Source organism: Amphibalanus amphitrite, unplaced genomic scaffold (assembly GCF_019059575.1).
Source record: "Amphibalanus amphitrite isolate SeventyFive unplaced genomic scaffold, NRLGWU_Aamphi_draft 000365F_arrow, whole genome shotgun sequence".
Taxonomy (NCBI): Eukaryota; Metazoa; Arthropoda; class Thecostraca; order Balanomorpha; family Balanidae; genus Amphibalanus; species Amphibalanus amphitrite.
Genome location: NW_024881859.1, coordinates 217,662 through 241,395, shown reverse-complemented (window position 1 = coordinate 241,395; position 23,734 = coordinate 217,662). Strand labels below are relative to the sequence as shown.

Sequence of the window (23,734 nt, the reverse complement as noted above, 5' to 3'; positions counted from 1 at the left end):
CACGAGTGGTCCATGGTGTACCGCTGTAACGTGTCTCTGTGCCGTGACTCCGACTGAGCTGCATCACAGCGGTGTTGGTCTAATGTTCTAAGGTGAAGTTAGTGACAAACGCTGCTTTTGATGACCTATTTACACCGGAGTGGCTATGCCTAAGGTGCATCATGTCTTTGGGTTGGTCAGCCTGCTTTTTTTTGTAGGATTTGGCTGTGTTTACAGCACGGAATATATAGTCTACGACATGGAATGGACAAAACGAATTTTTCCTGTAACTGCTGAGTTTTTGGCTATCTGGCAATTTTAGGTGTGCTGCTGTGGTTTTGGCACTTCCGTGCTGATGAACGAGATGAGTTTTATCAAATTAAATAACTTTTGTTTGATAAAGTTAAGCGTTCTTTTGAGCATAGTTAACGTTGTAGAAGTGAAAAGAAATAACCTCATGCTCATTAATATCGAAATTAAAATTGTTAATCAAAAATATATTTTCGTGAATATCACTTCGGTCGGTGACATTCACGACACGGAGGATACGAAACACTGCTTACTGCTTAGCTTTCCCATCAATTCTGCATATTAATCCACCGACGAAGTGATATTCACAAAATATATTCTGGATTAATATTTTTAATTTCGATATTAATGAGCATGAGGTTATTTCTTTTCACTCTTATAAATTAAATAACTATTATAAAACTCAAACTATGCATGGATGTATGTGAGCCTGTCTTTGTTAGCGGGTTATTGCTCCGAAACTGTGCGAACTGCGCCGGTGAAATTTTCAAAGTCAAAAGCCTGCAAAAATTGGTTGTATTAAAATTTCGAGCGCGCACGACGCTCGGTTTCCACACTTGGAGGAGCATCTTTTGCTGCATTCGGCTTGCATTCGGGTAGGTGCTTTCATCGCCAGTACTTTCATCGCCGGGCTACCAGACGCCGTTAGCAGCACAATTCGGGCCGACACGCGCGCAGAAGGCCTGGATCTGGCCAGCATCCTGGCGCGGGCAGTGTTGAGTGACGAACGTGTTCTCTGCAGCAGCGGGTGTGAGGCGAGACGCCAAGACACCGGCGGGTCGGTCAGGGTCCACGGCGGACCGGGCACGGCGTTATTAGACCTGTAGCAAGACCGGTCACCTCGCCAGGAGCTGCATAAACGTCGAGGAAACAGCGTCAGCGCGAGCGCCATCTCCCAGTCAGTAGCTCGCGCACTTCCGGTCGTGATATTTACACGGAGAGCACTGTTCTTGTGGTGTGGTCGGCCTATCACTTATCCTCCGTGGCCGGATGACTGCGGCCGGCGGTGGCGTGGCTGAAGCGGCGAGTGAATGATCTGAAGAAAGGCTGGGATGACACCACAGATGATGTCGAGCTGCGTGCGCAGGCCAGCTACTTCACCGAGCGTGTGACCCGTGCCGGCCCAGCGCACTGGCCGTGAAGACTGACGGGCCGTCCTCTGACGTCCTCCGTGCATGGTGGCGACACTGCGATGCAGTACCTGGAGGGAGAACCGAAACACCAATCAGTCCTCCAGAGTGTGCCGTCGGTTACTGCTTAGAATAAGCGGTTAAAAAAAAAAAAACACCAACGAATGTTGTGCTGACATGATAGTCAACAGAGAGGAACGGAATGGCGATTCTACTGCCGCGGCCCGCGACATTTTTCTTCCGCTAGATGGCAGGAAGAGCGAGCGCCTGAAGTTATGCTGTACCGTAAAGCTTTCGAGATCGAGAATCTCCGCCAGCAGTGCGGAAAATGGCTCCAGATATAGAGCTGTTGAAGGAGCTGCCATTCGTGGTTCCGAATCTAACGGCTTTCAAAATGCAAGGCATGCTTCGGCCCTGTCTTTCACCTACCAGTGAAATGTGCGCGCTCTTGCTCGACAGCGTCAGTTGGTACCGCGGTCGCCGCATCGACGGGTCTGGCTGGCCCCTCGCCGCCATCAGGGGCGACGGGAAAACCACCGTCACTCGTCAGTGTCGGGGCAAGCTGGTGTGCCTGCACCGAACCTGACAAAGGCAAAGCACGTGTCTGCATGAGGGGTAACGAGTAGCGAGTGCCATGTACCAATTTCCACTTGGGCCGAGCTCCACTATTCAACCCGCTATTAAGTTCAGAAACAATAAACAGCACTTCGACAACGCTGTCCGTTTTTCTTCACCTCTTGTAACAAAATCGATTCCAGCTAAACGAGAAAAAACGCTTCCCGGAGCAGCGATTCCCGTACAACACAATTTAGCGTGAGCATCTATCTGCCAAACTGCACGATCATTTCAATGAACAACTTACCGGCCCCTGTCGGTGTCGTGGTCACTTCCATGCTGGCGACAGCAGCCAGCGGCTGGTCCAGGGGGCTGGCGTCTCTCGCTATAACTGGGGCAGCAGAAGCAGCAGCTCCAGAAACAGCAGCTCCACTGGCGAAGGATACCATCAGCCGGTTGTCCTTCGCTTTAGCGGTGCCGGCCGGGCCGGGTCGTAGGCAGCCACGGATGCAGCCTTCTCGGTAAAGTAATCTTGGCCTTCTCCGGTGTCTAGACAGTTGCAATTTTGATATCGCCTTTCGGCAGTAGCCGCAGCGAACCGCGCTGGGCCACATCACTTTTTAAGCTCACAAATTCGCGATAAAAAACGCCAATCCGCAAACTCATTCGTAATCCTAATCAAGTTGAAGTTGAAGTTGAAGTTGAAGTTGTCCATGGAAAGAGGCCCCTTGCAAAGGGCCTGCGACTTCCTCGCTTTCACTTTTACTTTCTCTCCACGATATTCCTTCGTTTGGATGTTTTTCAACTTTGTGGCTGATTTTGACGATGCATCAGTCAAACTATTTCAATGCTTGAACTGAGACGTTGCCCAAAGCTGGTCGATTTCTTTCTTAAATTCGCTAAGGGTTGGGGGCAGTAACCACTCTTTCTGGAAGAGCATTCCAGTCATTTAAAGCCCTCAGCGTCACAAAGTTGCGTCTTTCTCTGGTTACAGCTTTTTCCTTGTATATTCGAAGACTATGAATCACAATAAAAAAGTACAAAAAAGCAAATGAATGAGAACATTAACGGTAAATCGCCGTTACCAGTACTAAATAAACCGTCGATTCTACCCTTGAATCACTACTGCACAAGAATGTCGAATTTTGTTTAGGTTGTCGAGTTGTTTTCGTGGTTTTGTGAAAAATATTTGATTTTCTAGCGCGAGAGCACTGTGTGCGTTTATAATACGGGCGCTTCCTTGCTTGCTTTCGAGTTACACGTTTAACGTGGTTAAATCGCGATCTGTCCATTCCATGTCGTAGACTATATATTCCGTGGTTTACAGTGTACACTTTACAGTGTACACGTTTTACTCGTCAATGCGTTGAAATATGTTAGATGATGTAAGATGGCGTGAAAGTGTACTATGATATTATGGGTGAAACAGATGGCGCACCAAGTATGTCATCCTAGCATTACGGCTAGACCATGCCGGAAATTCGTCACATTCAACATCACCCAGCATCTATGAGGCCGCTGCAAATTAAATTCCCATCTAAGTGTGTCTGAGCCGGGCTGCCGCCGACTGGGGCGGGTTAGTTTGGGGCCGTGCCGTACCGCAGTAGCCCGGGCTTACCGCACGGACGACACAAACCCAATTACGGGAGACGCCTGAAGCCGCGCCGGAGACGGGTGTGCGGCGACCTCGCGACATTTCGGCGGCAGCCGGGTCACTACCGGGATCGACGGAACGGGCGGTCATGGTGTCTGTAATGTAGGTGTGTGTGTGTGGGTGGGGGGGGGGGGGATGTTCATTTGGCGGCTTTGGTGAAGTATAGACAACAGGTCATTTGTGCTTTGTCATTTGTTGTGTCGTGTCAATTGTGAATTTGGTTCATTTTTTTTTTTTTTAGATTGTGTGCGGCTAATGATTACATAAGACATGTCGCTGGTGTAGTTCAGGTTGACAATTGGCGATCTAGTGTTTTGTTTTTTAGCTGTCAGCTAAGCGCTCCTGGAAAGGATATTTCGTGACAATTGAGTTGCCACCAATTTTATCGTCGTTTGTGTACAAGTTCAAACGCTTCTGGAATAGCCTGTCGTGCAAGTGCCATTTCTTTTTTAGCTTACGACATCCACAAGTTTTTCTATTCTTACCTGCCTATTTTATGGGATTTTTGGACGCCTGTTGTTTATCAGGTCGCTATCAGAGCGATCCAGGACACACCTCCCTCGCTACACCCAGGTAGTCGATCCTAATCGCCAGCCCAGCGGGCGCTAATCTAGGACCCGGGGCAGGCGATTGTCACGACGTCTGTCCTTCCATCAGTATCACTTTCTGAGATCTTATCGAGGACAGCTTAGTGATACGGTGCTCTATGTATGATGAAACATATTTGATATTACACAGCCCAGTAGCGGTGCGGGTGGACGCATGGAAAACAGGCAGCCGCGCTGAATGCGGAGATGCTCGGACACTGTTTTACGGCACTCCACTAGCGGCTAGTAGCGGCTTCCTTGGTTTCTTGGTTTCATTCTTGGTTTCCTTGGAAACACAAGCGTAGTGCATTGTGAGCGTCCCAGTTTGTTGACATTTCCATGGAAACCCCAAAAAGCCTGTAACGTGTCGTGAAACAGTGCGTTGGTGCCAGTCGCCCTCTCTTCTCTGTCTCTCGGAAACAACAGTCAGGCATGTTAGCTCAGTAGGCTTTTTGTCCGGGCCGCTGAGGCCCTGTGGACACTGTCACATAGCTGGGCAAACATTCTGAGCTTCATCTGCAATAACGGATTCACCAATCCTCACAAACATTAACTTGTGTTGAACTGTTGACGTAGGATTAGGCAGGATCTCAAGGTGCCTTTCGTCCTCTCTCACCCCATTCTCTCTCCATTTCTCTGGTTTCTATTCCTCCTGACATCTCCCCACTATGTCTCTGGATTTGCTCGTGCCGCTGACTGGACTGAGTCTAACACCTTTCCTTCTGTGTGCAATCCGTATTTGGTGTTGCTCTCTTCTCTTCTCCGTCGTGAGTCGTGAGTCGTGACTTAACCGTGACTCCGCTGAACGTTCGTTGCATGCCGCGGCCACCGTGGTCCGCCGTGGCCCGCCGCGGCTCCTCTAGGATCCTATCTCCGGTCCCGCGCGGCGAGTTATGTCGGCTCCGGCTCCGACTCGGCGGCGCTCTGGCCCACTTTGTAGGCGGGCGGCGGCCGTGCGTCGTATTCGACGGCTTTATTTGGCTCCGGTCGGGAGAATCGACGCTGCCGACTTTTGATCGACGCCCGGGCGCCTGTTTGTCTCGGCTCCGGCTGTAAACGGGCGAACGGAGAGCTGAGTTTTGCGTGGCTGCCTTCCAGATCAGCGTTACCGCCACCCACCCTGACGGGTGAATTCATGCTGGTGAAGCTTGTTTATCTGGTGAATTTAATTACACCGGGGATGCTATCGGTGTCGCCCGTCAGTCTCGATTTCTGGGACCGGGGTGGATGCATTTTGGACAAGCAGTGTTCGATTAGAATGGTCCGTTTCGCCGGGCTATCTGCCTAATACCTTGAGAGGAAGTTCCAATCGTTGCTAGGACAGGGTGGGAGCGGAGCCCGTCTGCCTGTAGGGTGGGTAATGGGTGCATACTGCATACCCACGGCTGCAGAGGGCTGACGCGGTACGGCCGTAAGTCAGTAGCAAACTGTCGGCTTTACTGCCCGTCTGAGCGTCAGACAGCCGGCCGGTTTAGGAGCGCTGCATCGCCCCATCGCGCCATCCCAGGGTCGGGGGCAGACGGCGGGCCCTGCGCCGTCTGGAGCGGTGCATACCGCGGTCTGAGCTGTCCACGTGTCACCCGTTATGGTGGAGTGGTGTCGTTAAAGGCGATCGCTTGCTGTCACAGTCGGCTATATTGGCGATCGCTTGCTGTTACAGTCGGCTATATTGGTGACGTGGTGTGAGTTCATGACTTGTGGAGGCTAACTATTCGGCGACGTAGAAAAGTGGATGCACGTAACTGCCAAAGTGTTGTTTATACTTTTTTGAAATATATGTGGCACGTTCAGCCAGGGCTGCGGAGTCGGAGTCGGAGTCGGAGTCGGAGTCGGTCGGAGTCGACAGTTGTGACCGGAGTCAGAGTCGGAGTCGGAGTCGATTTTAGAAACCCGAGCCAGAGTCGGAGTCGGAGTCACCGAAAATCTGTCGACTCCGCAGCCCTGCTAGGTCTGCGGAGTCGGAGTCGGGAGTTGGAGTCGGTCGGAGTCGACAATTCTGCCCGGAGTCGGAGTCGGAGCTGGTTTTTGAAAGCCGGAGTCGGAGTCGGAGTCTGAGTCACCGAAAATCCATCGACTCCGCAGCCCTGCGTTCAGCATTACCCTAACGAAAACATTCGTAGTGAATCGCAGGCTGATTGGCATGTCCAGTAGCGGCGGAACACCCTCAATTAAGGGGGGGGGGGGCACTGCCGACTTTTGGTCCCATTCTTTCCATGCAACGCCCATAGGGCTAATGTTAAAATGCCAAAATCAAAGGGGGGCACGGTGCCCCGGGAAAGGGGGTCCGCCGCCTATGGGAATGTCACAACGTTGCTTTGGAATCCCCGACAACAGCCGATGTTTTCAATAGTGGACCGCAATAGATACTTGGAATTTTGTAGTTGACATGAAAGGAACAGTCAGTGATCCCACCTTTCACCTGACGCACCGCACTGACGGGTGTAGTCATGTGTCGTTCTTCATGCCATACATCAGTCCTTACCTAACAATACCGCCATGACCGAGCTTCTGAGTTCTGTTCAGTTTCTGACTCCTCTCCGGTGGACATTCCCTTGCTTTACTGCACCAGCAAACCACCGCCAGCCACTTCATTCCAGTTTCTTTGGGGAGGAATCGATTCATATCCGCATAGCTGGCCAATGGCCATTTTGTCAAATGGTTTTATTTATATGCCATCGTATTTCCATCAGTTTGAGCACGCTTGAGCATGGCTTTGGCTTCTATCTATCGAAAAAATATGTTCTCTTTTTTCCTTTGGTATTTTAGGGTGGAAAGTTATGCGGACTTATCTAGGCTGGAAGTTGTCTGCTAGTGAGAATCCCGGCTTTGAAATAGATCCTCTTCACAACGTTCAATGTCTGGAATATTATCATTCAGAATTTCTAGTGGTGATAGTAAGGAAACCTAACAAATTATAACCGTGAATAGAAATCCGCCGACGGAGCGAAGACGGAACTCTGTCATTTAAGCAGTTTATTTGAAAAGTTGAATACGTGTTGTCGGCGGACGCTATAAATGGCACATTCATCTCCATTCTCATATGCATTAAATATTTGAAAGATAAAAGCTCTTTTTGGAAGAAGTTTCAGAAGTAACATTATATTCTGGACTCATGCGCTGAACAAATTGCACACCTGTTTCATGTGCCATTCCTCCCGCACGTTGCTTTCCCCTCTTGCTCCGTGCCGCCGCTGACCCGCACACCGTTTGTTCCTCAGCTGGTCGGTGGTGAGTTCGACATGGAGCTCAACTTTGTGGTGCAGGACGCCAACAACATCCTGCACATGCTGGAGGTGATGGACCACTGCTCAGTCAAGCTGCAGGTAAGGACTGACGGCCGTGGTACCAGCTTCGGGTTGCTGGAGCGATCGGCTTAGACGGATAATCGAGAGCCTAATTCGAATTGTTGTCTGCTGTATATCCGTTTCACAGCTGAAATGTTTTTAATGAGTATTTTCTTAGCATGCTTTTATAGAAGTGAAGTTAAGTCACATTTAGTTATTTACTTGATCTAACGAATCTTCAAATTCATGGCGTTTTACTTGCACGTAATTGTGATGATATCCTCAGCTACCTTGTTACGGTTGGTATAGCACGTCTGACTGATACTTTTGGATAATACGCTACGTTTTTCTTCTGCGTAGACTTCAACTTGACCTGCAACTTTTTAAAAGTGTTCTTTATAGGAGAGGCGTTCCCATAAAGATAGTCTCCGTGCGTCCTGCTAATTTTACGACCCGCGTCCACCGTTGACGGTACGCGCGAGAATTATAGATCTTCTCCCCGTCAGTGGTTTGATGGTTGTACTTCAGCTGCTCGAACCGGGCTCTCACCGATCGGCTAAATACCCCGTCGCTTAAACCATCCGAGAAAGCAAAACTGATGGGCGAAATTTCCTTCTTGTTTTTCTCAGCCGTCATCTTCGGTTTAATTATCGTTTTATACGACATTGTTTTTGCGGTCCTAAATCAAACCGACGTCAAACAATGTTTGTCGTTGTTTTCAAGTTTTATTATTGATTTTGCGTTACTCAGGCAAATGAAGCCTTATTTTGCGAATAAAGATGTTAAACGGTGCCTGACAAAATACGCGAGGTTACGAAGGCAACGGTCTATTATTGTTATTTTATTATTATTCTGTTTAACCCGTTAGTAACACAGAAGTGGCCCCATGACCCAGCTGACCCCACACACCGAGCTTTGTAGGGCTTTGTCCAGAACACTCCTCCCTGGGCGCCCATTCAGACCTCTCTCTCTGTGTGAGGGAAATTTTAAAGGTGAGCAGCGCCGAAATGACATTTAACCGCTCTCCGAACTTCAGCGCCGGTGAAACATTGCCGTCGGGAGCACCCGGCCGTACCGTTTCGGTGCACCTCCCGCTCCGTCTACCAGCTCGGAACGTGACCAGGTGCGCGCCGTTGGCCCGTTTTCGTTCAACGGCTCCCGCCGGAGGGAGCCATCGACTGCCGACCGGCCCCCTCTGACCGTCTGCCCGCGCTCCCCGCAGGCCGAACTCTGGAGTGTGTTCACCTGTATCCTGCGCAAGTCGATGCGCAACATGCAGGCCTGCGTGGAGGTGGGCCTGATCGAGCACGTGCTGCGCCGACTCCCCAAGGCCGACACGGTCGTGGCAGGTAAATTTACACCGTCTCTACTTCCGTCTCTGCCTCTGCCTCTGCTTCTGCCTGTTTGTTGTCTTCTCTCTCTCTCTCTCTCTCTCTCTCTCTCTCTCTCTCTCTCTCTCTCTCTCTCTCTCTCTCTCTCTCTCTCTCTCTCTCTCTCTCTCTCTTTCTCTCTCTCTCTCTCTCTCTCTCTCTCTCTCTCTCTCTCTCTCTCTCTCTCTCTCTCTCTCTCTCTCTCTCTCACGCCCTCCGTATGCTCCTCGTCCCACGCCGGGTGTCACCGATAGCGCGCACACGTCACATGTCACACACATCTACCGGACTCACGGCACGCGCCACGTGGCACCACGGCTCCGGCCACTCTCCTCCGGGGCGGGGCGGGTGGATATCGACCTGCGCTCGCTGTAATCGCCGCACGCGCCCGCCGGGGGACTCCCAGAGCCAGCGATGATCGCTTATTTTGCTGCTCTCCGCACTGGACGGTGTTTTTCGAGTAGGTTCGGCCCAAAAAGCTATGGAGGTTCAGTGAGCGATTTGTGGCGCGTTCTGCCAGCGGCGGCCGGTGGGTCTGTTGTTTTTGTGCCTCGGGCGGTTGGGGTCAGATAGCGCACGGCTGGCGGCGATGGGGCGTGGCGATGTCGCTGGGCTGAGCCAGGCGGATATGGGGACATCCGGTGCCGTCGTTCCACTCGATTCACCATATTCACTCGTTCCGTTCCGTCTCATTCCAGCTCGTCCAGTTTAATGTAATCTCATCGAACCCCGTTCAGACTGGCTCCAATTCGTTCCGGCCCAATTCAGTTTAGATCGGAGTTCAGTTAAAATCAGTTCAGCTAGTCTTATGACACAGACTAGCAGAGTTAAATTCAGTAGCACCCATCTTAGCCTAGGTATCGATTTCTTCGTTCACCCTAAGGTGACTAGTCCACGCAAAACTATCTTCAATCAAGCGCGCTGGCGACAGCAATTGCCAAAACCTAACCAATACAAGTCAGTTCATCCAATCCAGTCCAATGTGGACTAACCCGCCCCACCCCACTCTATCCCATCGCGCATATTTCGGGTTAGAGCGGTCGGCACGCTGGAGCCGTGGTGGTGGCAGAGCTGTCAGATATTAGGCCTGAGGACTCTCCAAACGAGCGGAGACCCATCTCGTAAACCGACCCGGCTGGCGCCTATGGCACGATGCTATCTGAGCAGCGGTGAGATATTCACCATTTGAGTGCAATACGGAATCTGCAGGCGGTGGGCCGCGCGCCGCGCAGCTTCCGTATCGGTCGGTGGCGTTCTCGGTACCCGCGATGGGGCCATCGAAACGGTAATGGATTCGGTCACGGCGCACGATTCGGTCGTGCACGGCGCTGGGATCAATCGGAGGCCATCGGATGCCGACGACCTGTGGTGGCTTGCGCACTGCGAAGTTCTGTCGGCTGGTCGCTGGGTCTGGTGGTGTGTGGTTAGATGGATGGTAACATTCTTAATAGTTCGTTGTATGTTTTGTGTTGTTGACCGATCACCGAAATCTGCGATAGCCAATTTTTTTGTGCTGTACAAATCCACGAATGTAGTCACTTATCAGCCTTCAGATTGGGCTGATCCTGTTTAACGCACCTCGATATGTTATTAAGGTGCTTGTCCATTGTCCTTTTTTTCATTCTCTTTCCTCGCCTAACCCCTCCTCTCTGATTCCCATTCTCACTATTTCCATCATCCTCTCACTCTCCCGCTATCTGCATCCCTCGCTTGTCATTCTGGGGTAAGTGTTTGAACAGCGCCACCGCAGGCTCGCCGCGAGAGCCCCTCCCGTTGTATCCCTCCCTCCCTTAAGAGCGCCGTACTAACACTGCCCCGTGCCTGCGGGCACCCGAAGAAAGGCGGCTCGCCGGCTCGGCGACGGAGAATGCCGGCATGCTTGCGTGCGGCCGCCGGGCTTGGAGAGCGTGTCGCTGGCATCCATTAGGGACATTGTAGGGCGAGACGTCGGCCACAGGATGGACGGAGGGGGAGGGTTACTGGCACACTATGACGAACCATGGGGTCCCTCGGGTGGGGTGTTAACCGGTGACTGCAGAGTTGAGATATCACCGTGGGTGGTATCAGGGTGGTAAATCTGGAATGGTGTGGGTTTCCCTCTCGACTGTCATGTCCTCTCGCTAGATTGAGTTTCCGGCAGCCGCGAACTACTGTGCTGGGAGGGCGGTGCGGCCGACCTTTGCTAGATATGCTCCAGAATTGAGTTGCACAGTGCACACCCTTGTGGAGACCTGTGGGCGTGCTTGTTAATGCGTCGGATGTTGTGAATACGTTGGCGAAAAGGTCACCTGCTTGGGCCCCTAAGGTGATCACTGATCTGTCATGCATCATCGCTTACACAAAGGAGCTTTTCATTCAGGTCACTTAACATTGTTATGGAAAATTTCGACACCATGACCACGTAACATGATCCCGGTGACCTTAGCTGACCTGTGCGCGTCCCACAGATCTTCTGGTGGAGTTGCTGGGCACACTGGCCACCTACAACGTGACGGTCAGCCAACTGAAGCTGCTGGTGGGCAGTATGAAGGCAGACGGAGACGGCTGGGTAAGGAATTCTGCTCTTACAGCGCGCACACTACCCTTTGACCATACATGCAGTGCTGTGAACGTTTGTGTCCAGGGAATGACATGGTGAGCCCGAGCTTGGAGTGTGCTGCAGGGCTTGAATGGGATGGATTTGGCAGTCTACTGCAAGTAATGGGCAACTGCGAGCTGGAATGGAACTGCCGCGCGGTGCAGCTAGGTTTCCAGGAATTTCTGTAATCGAATCATGACATCCTTACGGCGGCTAATGGCCATTACTTACCATTATCAGAGATGAACGTGCCTGGATCTGAGTTGCACGCAGATTACATGCCTGAAGTTGGTAGTAACGTACCTCATGTTTTCTGGAAAGGTGGTGGTTCGTATGGCGTCTTCAACATGGTAGGCATTGCATCTATTTTTATTACCAGTTTATGCAGTCCTTATTTTGTGTTGGTAAACGTTTCCAGATATCGTGATATTATGTTTTTCATTCGGAAAATTGCAGTGAATTCCACGTAATATTGCCATCCCTCGCCACTTGGGTCAACATCTTATCGTTTTTCTCGGCACGTTACGTACCCGGCACGTGGTGCGAATGTCAAATTCCTCACCCTGGTGGCCACACGGAGTGGTGTGTCCCTGCCCAGCCAACTGCTGCCGCCTTCGGACCCATAGCCGTTTCCAGACCGCCCTGCACTGCTAGGCACGATGACAGCGGTCTCACACTGGCATCCGCGTTAAGCTCGGCACCGAACGCTGAATACCGGGAGGACGCGGTCCCAACGATGGTAGCGGCGGCGACAGCTTCGATAGCTCGATCCTCCGCCGGTTCTGGAGCGGGGGAGCGGGCTGGGGGCGGGTGGGCGCCGATTGATGAGCCGTTTTCAGAGAGCGGCCGCCGTGAAGCGATCGCCCAACGAGAAGTGCTGAACGGAACGCCCTTCAGCGCGCATCTCGATTGGAAGCGTTCAGCGACGGACTTCGCTCGGTGGGCGGAGGGTAGCGGCGGGGGCGTGCGTTGATGACCGGGGTCTCCGCGTTATGGACGCCGAACGTGTGTGTTATGACTACGCTTTCGGAGAACGGAGAAGAGGAGATTGGGTGGCGCACAGCGCAGGAGTGTGATTTATGTGTTTGGAGAGATGGTATCAGTGTGGAGTTTAAATAAGCGGCGGCCAAGAAACGGGCTGGAGTACCCTGATAAGCATAATGCACGCATACATCATTTGACCTTCACCGGATCCATATATTTCCTCTCGCTGAACTGTGTTTAATGCGAAACCAACATTACACCAAAAATTCTACTCCGTTCTCGGAATATTGACGCCTCACGATGACATAAAGTAACAATCAGACATGTGCTTGGATCCGGAAAAATGGATCTGAGATCCGATCCCATGGATCCCGATCCGAGATCCATTCAGATCATAGATCCAACCCCTCAATTTTGTCGAGAGATCTACTGGGATCATAGATCTGACCCTTCAATTTTGTTACGGAGCGAGCGAAGCGAGCGGAGTCTTACGTAGAATAACGGAAATTTCTGAGTATGAGCGGCCGGCCGGCCGGCCGGCCGTGGTCACGATTCTGTGAAGCTTATATCTCAGCAACCACTTGACCGATTTACATGCGGTAATTTTTGTAGGGTAGCTTCATTCCTTCTACCAAGTATTGGACTATTCCCGATGCATGTGGGTGACCCCTTATGCACGTGCCACGTGCAAAACGAAGAGGTGTCAGTTTTGTAATTGTTGCAATATCTCGGTAACTACTTGGCCGATTGCGCTGAAAGTTGGCATGTAGGTAGGCACCCACTAGGCACTGCATATCCATGTGCCAGAGTTGGGGTGCTGCTGCACGTGCGCACGTGCAGGGGTCGTTTCCAGATCTCGAGAACGGCTCGACCGATTGCGCTCCAATTTGGCACACAGTTAGGGACCGGTTAGTAGGGTGCCGTGCACAAGTCAGTTGGGACCCATTTTGCACGTGCGCACGTGCAGGGTGCCGCTTCCAGATCTCGAGAACGACTGGGCCGATTGTACCCAAATTTGGCACGTCGCTAGAGACCGGTTAGTAGGGTGCCGTGCACAAGTCAGTTGGAGGTACCCCCTCGCAATTTCGCACGTGCAAGGCCCACCCTCTCGCTCGCTCCGTTAGTCGCCCCAAAAGGCGTTATACTGGTCGCTAGATCCACTCGGATCATAGATCTGGCTCCCCAATTTTGTCGTGAGATCCATTGGGATCATAGCTCATAGGTGCTCAAAATGGTTAACAACTTTCTTTCATAAGAAGGTATGAATACCAAAGTATGGTTAGAAACAAACAATCTTATACAAAGGCCATATAAGTAAAGGCATCCAGTTACATTATACAGAATACAACATAAAGGAGGCTCATGACAGTCACAACTTGAGAGAATTGAGTGACATGAAAATTGTTCACATACCAACAGAAAAGTTTGCATTAACAATTAACATAGAGGTAAGTCAAAGTAATGACTAATGAACAATACATTACTAGGTACCTACCACATCACAATTCATGTTAGAATCTCCATAATGATATTGATAAGACAATCTTGCATTGGACAACCATGAGGCTTTCCAGTTTCCAGCTAGCACAATTGATTGATAAACAATAAAAGATGATACTGACACATGTGGCTTGGTTAGGTAAAGGTATTTCAATCTATTGCAAGAAATATTTAATAAAATAAACTGAGATATAAACAAGGGTATAAAAATATTCAACAGCCCGCGGAAGCGATCGGAAGCGAAATATCAATTGTAATGGCCTTGGATATTTACCGTAAACTGATTATTCAGTACCTAAATAGAACTCGTGACGTCAATTCAAATAACAAATGAGCTAAGCGTTCTACCTTCGAGTATAATGAAAATAAATAAGAAATAAAACTGGAAATTCAAAAGTCTGGAGTTTTTTTTTTTAAAGAATGTTCATTTTTTCTGCCTCACATAATTTTACGATACGATTGTTTGTGAATATCATCTTTGTAGCGTTGAATTTAATGACGTAAACGTAAGCTGAAACGGTATTACATGACCCTGAGCACCTTGCATCTTTATTTTATTCACTTGTCAAAAGAATCACAATACCTTACGTCATTAGTTTGAAGGGCCTATTACGGGGAATCTTTTGGAATCATTACGGTTTCAGTCAAATTAAGATTTTTCATTGGTCAAACGATAATGACGTAATAAAACAATATTACCAAAACGTGAGCTGTGAATTTCGTTTGTCTTTTTTTGGGAGGCTCTCTCATAACGAAAACACAGCATGGCACCACACGTGGCACGATGCCAAAAGTAGGTAATCTGAATATATTCCTGCCCGGGGCCGGGATGATTCAATAAATGTCACCGAGGTTTTTTAGCGAAAACTCCGAGGGCCGTTAGGCCCGAGGTGCTTTTCGCTAAAAAAGCGAGGTGACATTTATTGAATTCCCGGCCTTAGGGCTGGAAGGTGTTTCCCATACCTGCCAAAAAGCTCACAACTATAATTGATAGTGACGTCAGCAGCCGTGTGGTTCAACGCGTTTAACCACACCCCTTGAACCACACGGCTGGCAATATTAAGGCACTGCATTAAACTTTGAAAAGTGTGGTACAGTGCACGTGCCATTAAAATGCCTGGATGTCTCGATTTAATCATGCAATGTAGCAGGTATGGGAAAAGAAGTTGATGCCATTTTTGAACTTGTAATTTTATTAGGAAAGTATTAGAGGTTGGTTGCTATTCTTACTAAATCGAAATTGTGTTGCACATACTAATAGCTCATACGAACATTCTGGATTGGGATTTCATACCTGGCAGAAGTGGATTGCTGGATTATTTTTAACAAAACTGACCTATCTGGCTTCCAGGTTTGATTTCCTAACATCTGTCCATAGGCGGCAGAACAGGGGGGGGGGGGGGGTGGCACCAGGGTACAGTGCCCCCCATAGATTTTGGCATTTTAACATTAGCCCTACTGGTGTTGCATGGAAAGAATGGGACCAAAATGAAAATCTGCAGTGCCCCGCTGCCACTGCATCTGTCTGTACTGTTTGTTCATTGAATTAAAGTGGCTGTAGCTTGTTGATAAGATTGTCATCAGTGCTGTCATGAAAAGTTACAATTGGTCACAAAAAGTAGCAATGTGCAATGTGCATCTTCTTGGTTTATTTTAAATGTAGTACAAATGTTGTTGATTTAATTCAAATTTAATGATGATACTATACCTAATGATTACAACTGGTCTTGTCAGGTAAAGGTATGTCCACAAGTGACAATTCTCAATTGTATTGCACTGTAAGGTGTACAATTATGTAGGATAAGGGTTTCATTGGCGGTTACAGGACAATTTGCCGAACTGCATTTTGCCGAATGCTTATTCGCCGAATGTCAATATGTCGAATGCATTTTGCCGACGTGTCTTTTTGCCGACGTGTCAAAAGGGCGAAGTGCTAAAAGTCGAAATGCAATTTGCCGACATGCCTTTTTGCCGGCGTGCAATAAGTCGAAAATGTCAATTTGCCGAAATGTCAATTTGCCGAAAAGTCAATTAGTCGAAATGTCAATTCGCCGAAATGCTAATTTGCCGAAATGCTTATTAGTCGAAATGTTAATTTGCCGAAATGTCAATTTGCCGAAAAGTCAATTAGTCGAAATGTCAATTCGCCGAAATGCTAATTTGCCGAAATGCTAATTAGTCAAAATGTAAATTTGCCGAAGTGTCAATTAGTCGAAATCAGGGCTGCGGAGTCGATGGATTTTCGGCGACTCCGACTCCGACTCCGACTCCGGCTTTCAAAAACCAGCTCCGACTCCGACTCCGACTCCGGGCAGAATTGTCCACTCCGACCGACTCCAACTCCCGACTCCGACTCCTCAGACCTAGCAGGGCTGCGGAGTCGACAGATTTTCGGTGACTCCGACTCCGACTCCGGCTCGGGTTTCTAAAATCGACTCCGACTCCGACTCCGACTCCGGTCACAACTGTCGACTCCGACCGACTCCGACTCCGACTCCGACTCCGACTCCGCAGCCCTGGTCGAAATGTCAATTTACCGAAAAGTCAATTAGTCGAAATGTCAATTTGCCGAAATGCCAATTAGCCGAAATTAACCTAACCTAACGTGACCCGTAAGTATTAACTTTAGGACCGACTCGCTTTTCAAAGGTAAAAAAAAAACACACTTTACACTTACATGTCACCAAAGTATAAGAAAAACATAACCAAACCTTACCTAACCTGACATACTGATTTTTGCCTACCCGTGGATAAGGAAGAAGATACTCACATGAATAGATTGCAGACAATGATAAGTCAATTATTCTTAGGTTAAGTGGTTGTGCATCAGGCTTCAGGCCTTCGGCCTGAAGCCAGATACACAACAATTTAACCCTCACCGGACCTATTGGTTTTCTACATACGCGCCGGCCGAGGTGGTAATTGCTGAAAGGCGATTTGCCGAATGTCATTTTGCCGAATGCATTTCGCCGAATGTCATTTTGCCGATGTGCTTTTTGCCGACGTGTCAAAAAGTCGAAATGCCATTTGCCAACATGCCTTTTTGCCGAAATGCTTATTAGTCGTTTCGCCCCTGGTGGAGCTGGCGCATCGCGGAAAAAACGAGCGTGTGCGCCGTTATGAGACGCAGAGATTGATACCTGTTTTAAGGTACTACGTCAACCGGTGACCTCTGAGGTCAGGTCAAATGCCCCAAGGTGGTTCAGTTTTTGGCGAATAACTTCGCCAAAAACAGCCGCGATTTTGGCAGCATCGTGTTTGCCTTGCTTAGGCGCGTCAAATGATATAATTTTTGTTTGGGTCAGGTCAACTTAGGGTGTTGACCTCAGGTCACGGTCAGGTCAGCACCCCCAGATCATGAAGTTGGTGGAAAGAGGTCATGTCGCATATCATTCGATTCTGCAGGTCTTCCTGAGTCCATTGGTGGCTTTCCCGACTCGCTAGCTCAATTTGATCGGGAGTTATTGACGAAAAACTAATATGACTTTGATGACGTCATAAATGACGTCACGCAAGGTCAACATTGCAAAAGTTACGCATCTTACCTTGCAAGGAAGGCGTCAAATCACGATTCTGTGTGCTTGAGATAGTTAGAGGTCGTTCCCGGCGCCAGAATAGCAGTTTTCATTTTTCTTCTTGACTTATAATGGTGAGGTCACGAAAATGACCTGACTTCAAATAACCTTAAGGAAAATCTGAGATATACAAGCTTTGAGACTCGTAATGGATATTAGGTCCTGCATGTTTCATTTCCCTGTGAAAGCTCCTCTGGCCGTGAGGGCGTTGCGAAGTTGCGACATCTGAAGACCGTGCAGAGGTTCACTTATGACGTCATAGGTCGGTGACCTGACCTGACCCGAAAATGCGGTTGGTGTAAAAAGATCCGACTTGAATCAAAGGTCAGCTATGCCAAGTTTCAGCTCTTATATCGCCAGCGTGTTCGGAGCTATCGCGAAAAACCCTATGGGGGTGCGGCACCCGCACCCCCCTTGGCCGGCGAGGGTTAACCTAAAAATATTTGACTTACCTTTGCCTGTAATCTCTCCTAAGGCATTGCCTTCGGCACTGCACTGCTTCGCCACGAGCAATTTGATGTTTATTTCCACATGGTATTGGTGCTTTTAAACTTGCTTGTGCCATGAATACCTAATTATTAGTTATGAAATCAGGAGGTCAAAGGATACCTATCATGTGATTTGCTTCTTACTTGGGGATTGCACCAAAAGTAAATTGGTGATCGGTCCTAAGTAAATAAACACCACCTAACCTAACCTAACCTAACCTAACCTAACCTAGGTTTGCAGATTGACATTTCGGCGAATTTATATTTCAACTAATTGACATTTCGGCAAACTGCCAATTCGGCAGATTGATATTTCGGCAAATTGACATTTCGGCAAATTGACATTTCGGCAAATTGACATTTCGGCAAATTGACATTTAGGCAAATTAACATTTCGACTAATTGACATTTCGACTAATTGACATTTCGACTAATTGACATTTCGACTAATTGACATTTCGACTAATCGACATTTCGGCAAATCGCATTTCGGCAAATTTACATTTCGACTAATAAGCATTTCGGCAAATTGGCATTTCGGCAAAAAGGCATGTCGGCAAATGGCATTTCGACTTTTAGCATTTCGACTTTTTGACACGTCGGCAAAAAGCACATCGGCAAAATGACATTCGGCGAAATGCATTCGGCAAAATGACATTCGGTAAATCGCCTTTCGGCAATTTGTCCGGACACCTTCATTGGCTACATGTTGTCGTGAGATCCATACAGATCATAGGTCCTCCACAAATTTTTGGCCGCTGGATCCACAGAGATCATAGATCCGACCCCTAAATTTTGTCGAGGGATCCATTCGGATCATAGATCCAACCCCTGAATTTTGTCGAGAGATCCTCTCGGATCATAGATCCAACCCCTCTATTTTGTCGAGAGATCCACTGAGATCATAGATCCAGCTCTCGGATCCATGCACATGTCTGGTAACAATAATAGCCACATCATAACAGCGCGCTATATGATAACGCATCATTTTCCCGTTTTATCGGCGCTAACGGCCGCGCGAAACGATTACAAGACATCGAGCTGCTAAATCTGGCCGGCGATGTTCATAATTTCGGCCGCGCCTCTGATATATCTCTGTGTGGCCGGTCATAAGTTTAGCGGCTGCCGGGTCACTCGGCGCCGTCGCTCAGCGTTATGGGCATAGAATAGAGCACTAGAGCGCAGCCGGCGCTGGCGGGTCAGCCGGCAGCCGGCGCCGGGCGCGGCCCCTGACCTGGTCAGCGCCCCAGCTGTGGCCGGGGGCCGGACGGTGGCGTCGAGTGGCCGGCGGCGCTTCGTCACCCCTAATGACCTCGTTTGTCACTGGAGACGTGCCACCGGCGCCGTGTCGCCTCCGCTACCGGGAGGCCGCGGGGAGACCGGGGTACGGCGGGGATTCAGCGGAAGGCAGGAAACGCGGCGCGGGAGCACAGGAGGAGAAACTGCTCTGGGGCACGGAGACAAGGAGCACGCGAGCAACGCAGCTTGGAGAGCACGGTAGGGAACACTGCTCTGGGGCAAGGAGGACAAGGAGCACTCAAGGAACACGGCTTGGAGAGCACAGGAGGAGACACACACTGCCCTGGAGAACCGAGTACAGGACGTAGCACCGCAGGAATACAGCTTGCAGAGCACAGCAGAGGAAAGAGGACGGCAGAGGACGGATGGGACAGTGAATGGAAGTACTGTACTTTGGAACGAGTGGAATTGACAGACAGTTAGAGATAGTTAGAATGCATTGCACGAACGTGCGGCGTGGTGGCGTCTTATTTAAGTAAGAGTTGAAGCATTAGCTGGGGCTTCATCCCGGGATGGCGTCTGTCCATTTTGGGGCTGGCGCTCCGAAAATCCCCATAGCGCTACATTGGGAGAGAAGTTTATGCCAACTTTCATGCTGAAGTGTACAAAGTTGTGTGGAGAATACTGCTTGGTCTGCATCTATGGCTAGGGCGGTGCTATTTTGGGGTATTTGGGGAGAAAGGTTGGGCGAATATGCCATTTTGCCACACCATGAATAATGCCATACATTGTTGTGTAAGTTCTGCAGTGAAACCGAGTCGTCAGGCGCCGTGCGAGAGCTTTGGATTAACATTTTTGAGTGATCAGGATCTCCGGAATATGCAGCATGATCATTGATCACGGAACTTCGTAACTCGTAAACGCTGCGACACGCTTGCATTTATAGGTAGTAATTCTCATCTTAACTTGTTACTTTTCTATTGGCCATCTAATTGAACAGCAGCCGTCGGTCAGCCAGTGCCGGTCCTCTAGTGTCGACTGTCGGTCCGCTGATGTTGGTCTGTCGTCACCATGCCGTGTTTTCGCCCGTGACGATCGTGAGTCACGGTGTCTAACCGTGACGGGGAGTGGAGGGGGGCGGAGTCTAGGGGCGCTGCTGTGTGGCTACGTGTGCAAACCATGGCGGCAGGCTGCCGCCGAACTGGCCCTGAGATCCGGCTGATTATGGTTTTGGAGGTTTGCATTTTGCAGGCCGGCTGTGCCGTTATGCTGTGCTTGTCGCTCGTATCACTGTTTCAGCCTGGTCATCGTGATAGTGTCCCTACTTACCGTGGTTTATGACAGACATGTGGATATATTATTTGCTCAAGTATTTATACTTGGGAGGGTTACACAATGATTGTAGACGCCTGCTTTGCTAAAATTATTAGATTTTATTTAAAAGCGAGGCATGGAGGCAGGAAACCCGAGGTTCGCTTTGGGGATGTTTCGTGTGATCCTCTAATTCTTTCGCTTTCCCAATATTCGCGGAGAAAACTCAGAAAGTAGATTCCGACCAGTGGGTCGGTCAGTTCCGGATGTCGCTACGACTAGTCGGCGCCGACACCCACCCAGCTGTACGGCCTGGAAGAACCGACCCATCCTGCCGGACCCGACAGTGGGCCGCCTGCCGACGGCATTAGAGCGGCCGCTTTTCTCACTGCCGGCGCTAGAGCGGCAGCATTACCGCCGCCGTTATTAGGTCTGCTGCTCGGCTGCTGGAGCGCGCAATTGCCCGCTAGTGGCATTAGGGCGGCATATTGCCCCATTGCCCTATTGCCCTTCGCTGGCTGAGTTGCTGAGTTGGTGCGGGCCACACTGTTGCTGGGGCTGGGGCTGGGAGTTGATGGTGTCCTTTGTTCATGGTCATGGTCATGGTCATGGTCATGGGTGGCTTGCTGACATTTGAAATCTATTACGGGTTGTTTCTGTTTTATATCAACCAGTCAGTTTGACATATGACCGGGAAATGGAATATGGCATCTATAGGCAATGGACATAATGCAATATTTTGTTTTGGTTGTAACGATAAGACGCCTTATTTGGTGATGAACCTACTTATGGCTTGTGTCTGACTCTCGTTATTGGTTATTTTGCCCCAGTATTGTCCCCGGCTCGCCATTCAGGACACGTTTGCCTGAACACTGATCTTTTTGATACCTCTCTGTTTTTGCACATACCGTTTTTACCGCATACTGTTTTTATCACTCCGTAAAGGCTCATTATCAGTCTCATGCATCAATGTTTGTTCATTGCTCCTATAATGGGTATGCATGCTGTCTCCCCAAATACCTCGTCAGTCGTAAACAAGCTCGCCTAAAGCGGATGTTCTTGTTTGTTCTCGATGCTGTAAGTAGTATCATCCCCATCATGCCCGCTCTGTCACTGCTGTGCCAGATACTCTGTACCCGTGCTCGTGCTTACTCTGACCGTGTTTCGTCCCGTTTCAGCCGCGTCACTCGAGTAAACTGCTGTCGGTGCTGCGTCAGATGCCGCAGCGTAACTGTCCAGACACATTCTTCATGTTCCCCGGGAAAACCAACTCGGTAAGTTTCAACCCCGCCCATGTTATCTTCAATAGCTAAACTCTACCTTCCACCCAACTTGACTAGACGAAACCATAGCGACCTTATTCCTCCCTCCATGCCAGCGAGCCGTCTACCGAGCGCACAATCTGTTGACCCACCGGCATCCCGAATGCTGCGCGCGCCTTCGCTCGCCACTTCTCCGGGCCGCCTCTGCAGGGTTACTTTTCTCCAGAGGTTCGCCGCCCCGGTCGATCGGCCGCAGTGAGGCTGTTGTGGTGAATATTTCACAGCTCCGATCGCCCCCAGGCCATGTTGTGGTGGGAGCCAATTTGCCGAGCTCCCCCAGCCTCCCTTCCTTCCCTCCGTCCCCCCCCCCCCCCACTCCCCTCCCGGTGGACGGTGATGCAGCTGATACGCGCGCCGGCACCTGGCCGCCGGGACACGGTTAGTCTGCACGTGCACCAACCACACGTGACACAGTGCCCGCGGGGACAGGCGCAATGGTCGGCAGCCATGTTGGCGGGGTTCCTGCAGCCCCAGATTCGATACTGAGGGATGTAGCCAGTTCACGGAAAGGGGTGAGGCGAGCGAGGGTGGGGTCGGGTGGTGGAAGGGGCGACTGGTGTGGGACTCGGTTTGGAGGTGAAATTTAACGCTCTGTGTGCTTCTCCCGTTGTCGATTATGCAAATTGCGCTGCCGCTTGCACACGTCTGCATAGTAATCGGTAACTTAGCGCTCCGGAAAACATCAACTTTTTGGCGCTAGATTTCGCTTGGAATCCAGGAGAAATACGATTTCAAATGCATTGAAGGATATAAATCGTCCGACACCAGCACAAATGTCATCAGTGAGGTATCACGATCTCCAGGCCTGTCCATCTATACAGCATTACAGCATTCTGGGCTGCTCTTTGCCTTCCACCACTCTATCACCATCACAGTCTCCACCAGATCCGCTACATCGCTGTGATACGTCCAGTGCAGACCGCCGGTATATGTGCATAAAAAGGCACCGCCATCGCTGCCGCCTGTCAGTCCATCACCCTGCTCGTCCGTCCGTCCGTCCGTCCGTCCGTCCGCCTGCCTGCCTGCCCGCCCGCCTTCCCGTCCGTCCGTCCGCCTGCCCGTCTCTCTCCGTGCGCTGTTGTCCCGTCGCGCTGCGCCGCGCCCGACCCGCACCAGTGGCCCGCTCGCCGTCAGGCCCTGTTTTTCCCCGGGGGACGACAGCCGAGATCGTTGCCAGAGTCGCGAGCCACGGCGACAGGATGTGGAAGCTCGGGTGGTGAGAAGGCGACGGTTGGCAGTGGGCGGGGTGGTGGCGAGCGGTAGCCGCTCCGTCGCCGACGCGTAGAAAAGGCCTGTGAAGGAGGAATGAAGGACGATGAGGCTGTGGCTGTGTCAGCGACCAGCTTCCTACCACTGGCCTCAACATCTTGATACGTCCGCGGCTGGTGTGCAGCAAACAGTGCTCGAAAGCTCAGCCTGTTTGACCGTAAACCGACAAGTTTGCCTTGCATAAATCTCAACGGTGCCTGCGAGTGCATACCTAATGACCTATTTTCAAGTAACGGAGTAACAACGAGCTTTTGCATCGCTAGGAAAATATTTGACATGCTCGGCTGTTTTTTTAACACAAAATTTATACACGCCACTAAAATGCTCTAATAAGCATGTATGACATGACCCGTCTTATGATGGAATGCTTGTGCCTCACCAAACTTGTCCATTCAACAAGCGCTGAGCACGACAGTCGGATTGAGCGATGGGTCGCCATTTGTTACAATGGATGTATGACAAGAACCTGACATTGACAATTAACGGGCCATGTCATAGTTAATATTGACCTCTCATAAGTACTAGTTACGTTCTTGCTGTCATTGTGTTGATATCGTGTTGCGAGGCACAGCCATGAGCCAACCATCTAATTGTGTGCGT

At 50.1% G+C, this 23,734-nt stretch overlaps 1 protein-coding gene and 1 long non-coding RNA gene across 7 annotated transcripts in view; one reads left to right on the top strand and one right to left on the bottom strand.

Moving 5' to 3' along the window:
• Nucleotides 1-23,734, top strand: part of LOC122389611 (neurobeachin-like) — a 157,729-nt gene that overhangs the window by 11,514 nt on the left and 122,481 nt on the right. For all 6 annotated transcript variants that reach the window (XM_043381793.1, XM_043381798.1, XM_043381794.1 and 3 more), the window contains exons 3-6: nt 7,433-7,537; nt 8,721-8,847; nt 11,316-11,416; nt 21,722-21,817. In XM_043381793.1, coding sequence (XP_043237728.1) covers nt 7,433-7,537; nt 8,721-8,847; nt 11,316-11,416; nt 21,722-21,817 — 429 coding nt within the window. The remainder of the gene's footprint in view (nt 1-7,432; nt 7,538-8,720; nt 8,848-11,315; nt 11,417-21,721; nt 21,818-23,734) is intronic.
• LOC122389614 lies at nt 788-3,159 on the bottom strand. Its single transcript, XR_006258007.1, has 3 exons — nt 2,281-3,159; nt 1,848-2,000; nt 788-1,489 (listed from the first exon to the last, which is right to left on the bottom strand). It is a non-coding gene; the product is annotated as an uncharacterized LOC122389614 (long non-coding RNA).